General features: G+C 38.5%; 1 protein-coding gene across 1 annotated transcript in view; it reads left to right on the top strand.

The window, feature by feature from the left end:
- The window catches only part of LOC107592485 (double-strand-break repair protein rad21 homolog), a 17,129-nt gene continuing 13,093 nt past the window's right edge, over positions 1–4,036 (top strand). Inside the window, exons 1-5 of the mRNA XM_016282014.1 lie at positions 1–111; positions 916–1,100; positions 1,191–1,320; positions 1,416–1,515; positions 1,704–1,810. Coding sequence (XP_016137500.1) covers positions 957–1,100; positions 1,191–1,320; positions 1,416–1,515; positions 1,704–1,810 — 481 coding nt within the window. The 5' untranslated portion in view covers positions 1–111; positions 916–956. The remainder of the gene's footprint in view (positions 112–915; positions 1,101–1,190; positions 1,321–1,415; positions 1,516–1,703; positions 1,811–4,036) is intronic.

Below are 4,036 nucleotides of genomic sequence, written 5' to 3'. Positions count from 1 at the left end.
GCGCGCGCCATCTTTGTCGAATTCAATGAGAGGAAACGGTTGCTAACTTCTCTCCGCAGGAGGGGAGAGCATAAACTAGCCGTTATCAACACGGATAACATATTTTGAATGGTACGTTCTGGAAAATGTGTGTTGTTGCGGATAAATGTGCTCGTGAAATTGAATATTAGCTTGAGGGTGAAATTTGACGCGTGCGAACCTTACGTGCTGTTGCTAATCAACAGTTGGCTAATGCTAATAGCTAACGATAGCTTTAAAATAATTTGGCTTTGCTAGAATTATTAAGATCATACGTATTATTGGTTTCTAACTTTTATTCGTTATATGTGAACGAGAAAAATAAGCTATGCCATTTATAGCTTATAAGTGATGCATATCGGCTGTTTTATGGTTAAGTAGCGCAGCTTGCTAATAAGCAACTTAGCCAAAACGCTTGTGTGAAAATTATCGCAATTCTTTTGCATCTTTATTAAATGCATTTTTCTGTATTTTACGTGTATTCAACATTTTCAAGTTTTGCATTGGACAGTACGGCGTTTTGGTGGTGTGCAATTGTGTTTTTCATCGCCTTCATGTTTTAATGTTGGTGTAAAGGCGGGCAATGCTTATAAATGCTATTAATATAATACATCTGACTAGTAACTCAGACTAAGTGTACAATATTTATGCAAATCTAAACCTGTGTTTTTGGTGTCTTGCATAAGATTTGACTTTTGCCTGTTTGTTACCTGGTTGTGGATTAATTTGCATTAGAAATTAAGCATTCTATGGTTCTCATGTATTCTGTATCTCAAAACCTAGCGAGTTGCCTGTGATGCTTAAATTGCTGCCTATGTAGGCATGTTCCGTTGCATAGGTTTTGAGACATTACTATACTCTGAAGTTTTGAACGAATACTCTTGTGTCTCCTATCAGGTGTAGCAGAGATCTTGGAGCTTTGACCAGACACCAGGGCAATGTTTTACGCCCACTTTGTCCTCAGCAAACGTGGGCCGCTGGCCAAGATCTGGCTGGCGGCCCATTGGGACAAAAAGCTGACCAAAGCGCACGTCTTTGAATGCAACCTGGAGAGCAGCGTGGAAAGCATCATTTCACCAAAGGTTAGCTTGCAGCGCTGCTTCATCTTTGCTTTTGAATGGTGTGTGTTTATGCATATGTTAATACGTTTAATTTTGTTACTGTTAAAATAGGTGAAAATGGCTCTGCGTACATCTGGCCATCTTCTCTTGGGCGTGGTGAGGATCTACCACAGAAAAGCCAAATATCTTCTGGCTGATTGTAATGAAGCGTTTATCAAGATCAAAATGGCTTTCCGCCCAGGTAGTGACTCTAAACATTCATTTTAGTGAAATCTATAGATTTCAAAGTCACCTGGGTTTGACTGTCTGTATTTACTAGAATGCATTGTTTTTTAGGTGTCGTTGATCTGCCAGAAGACAACCGCGAGGCTGCATACAACGCCATCACCTTACCAGAGGAGTTCCACGATTTTGACCAGCCCCTTCCTGATTTGGAGTAAGAAACACTTGTCTTTTATTTTCAACGCAATATGGTTGGTGTATGTTAAGACACAGGTTGTGTTTGCAATATTTACAATGTAATTGGTGTCACTTTACTTGCTCTATAAAACTATACAGTAGTTAGTTATGCTCTAAGTTTATATATTGCATTTATGATTTATAAATTAAAATCCTCTATTTCAGTGATATAGATGTAGCACAGCAGTTCACCCTGAACCAGAGTCGTGTTGAAGAGATCACCATGAGGGAGGAAGTAGGAAACATCAGCCTCATGGCCGACAATGACTTTGGTAAAAACTTTTTCATTTTTATCAGTGTTTCCCCCCAGGTCTGTAATAGGGCTGGGTAAAAAAAATATAGATATCTCGATATTAATCAATTCTCATTTTTACGGAATGATATCGCTTCCTAAATCCCAATAATCGATTAGTCTAGCCCAGTGGTCCTCAACCTTTTTTTCCACTGGGCCGCACTATGGTCCAAGTGCAAGTCTCACGGGCCGCACGCATATCATTTACATATTATATCACCAATACAAACCAAGCAGATTTATAATAGCCTATTATTGCATAAATATGATATCTAATCGATTACATTCATTGAAATAAATATTTATACTCACCATTAATAAAACACCTGATGCTGTCGGGAGCTGACCAATTTTGTGAAATTCGGCTCGAAAGTAGTAACCGCACAATGGAGTTCCAATTGTAAGTTGCAGTCTGTAAGACGCGCACAGAAGCATGACTTGATGCGTGACATTGCAGAAAATGTGGTAGCTTTAAAATAATTTGGCTTTGCTAGAATTATTAAGATCATACGTATTATTGGTTTCTAACTTGTATTCGTTATATGTGAACGAGAAAAATAAGCTATGCCATTTATAGCTTATAAGTGATGCATATCGGCTGTTTTATGGTTAAGTAGCGCAGCTTGCTAATAAGCAACTTAGCCAAACGCTTGTGTGAAAATTATCGCAATTCTTTTGCATCTTTATTAAATGCATTTTTCTGTATTTTACGTGTATTCAACATTTTCAAGTTTTGCATTGGATAGTACGGCGTTTTGGTGGTGTGCAATTGTGTTTTTCATCGCCTTCATGTTTTAATGTTGGTGTAAAGGCGGGCAATGCTTATAAATGCTATTAATATAATACATCTGACTAGTAACTCAGACTAAGTGTACAATATTTATGCAAATCTAAACCTGTGTTTTTGGTGTCTTGCATAAGATTTGACTTTTGCCTGTTTGTTACCGGGTAAAAAAAATATAGATATCTCGATATTAATCAATTCTCATTTTTACGGAATGATATCGCTTCCTAAATCCCAATAATCGATTAGTCTAGCCCAGTGGTCCTCAACCTTTTTTTCCACTGGGCCGCACTATGGTCCAAGTGCAAGTCTCACGGGCCGCACGCATATCATTTACATATTATATCACCAATACAAACCAAGCAGATTTATAATAGCCTATTATTGCATAAATATGATATCTAATCGATTACATTCATTGAAATAAATATTTATACTCACCATTAATAAAACACCTGATGCTGTCGGGAGCTGACCAATTTTGTGAAATTCGGCTCGAAAGTAGTAACCGCACAATGGAGTTCCAATTGTAAGTTGCAGTCTGTAAGACGCGCACAGAAGCATGACTTGATGCGTGACATTGCAGAAAATGTGCATTCACAAATGTAGCCCATGTTGATCCAAATATGGAAAGCACGTTCGAATTTAATAATCTGAGGTTCTCTCCAGAGATTTTTTGCCACATTTCTGCAATTAAGGATGATTGCTGCATGGTATGGGTGTTTCCTTTTGCCTGAACTAGAGCCCTGCATTTCAGCCCGAGACCAACGGGCCCCGACTTTACTACGCCTCTAGGGCCGGGCTTCGGTACAATTTTCACGTCATAGTTCAGAGGGCATCGGGCTTGTTTTAGGCTTCTATTTGTATATTTTAGACATCCATCAATTAGTGATGAAAAATAATAATAATTTGCCACGCTGGAGGAAACGACACGAGACCGTGCGGCTCGACGTTGTTTAGTGTCCTGCAGCAGCAGCATGTATGGTGCGTGCCGTCAGCGCAGCTGAACAGTTCTGCGTTCAAATGCACACAATAGGCTAAAGCTTGCCGCAAAGCACCGGCAAAAATAATTACCATGCATGTGTCAGGGGGAAAATAGTAAGGAGATATTTGAATTATTTACTAATAATCTAGTGTTTTCTGAGTCGGTGTCGCAAGGATGAAGTTGTCGATCCTGACTCGCCATCTCCTCAGAGAGAGAAGTACATTTTTACGGATTATGATTATAATGAAAGTTTTTGTTTTTGATTTGTTTTATTTCGTTAAGTAGTAATTTAAAGCTTTCTATAGATACATTTATCATGTCTTTGAGGCATGTATTCGCTGAGTTTCGGTTCATTTTTGTAAGCACTCCTGTTCAAGACGAGACGGCATAAAGAGCATCATGTTTGTTTTCTTTATTTTATAAAAGCACAACGTTTT

Source organism: Sinocyclocheilus grahami, unplaced genomic scaffold, assembly GCF_001515645.1.
Source record: "Sinocyclocheilus grahami isolate Dianchi unplaced genomic scaffold, SAMN03320097.WGS_v1.1 scaffold153.1, whole genome shotgun sequence".
Classification (NCBI taxonomy): Eukaryota; Metazoa; Chordata; class Actinopteri; order Cypriniformes; family Cyprinidae; genus Sinocyclocheilus; species Sinocyclocheilus grahami.
The sequence above is the reverse complement of the archived record's forward strand: the minus strand, read 5'-3'. Positions and strand labels throughout refer to the sequence as shown.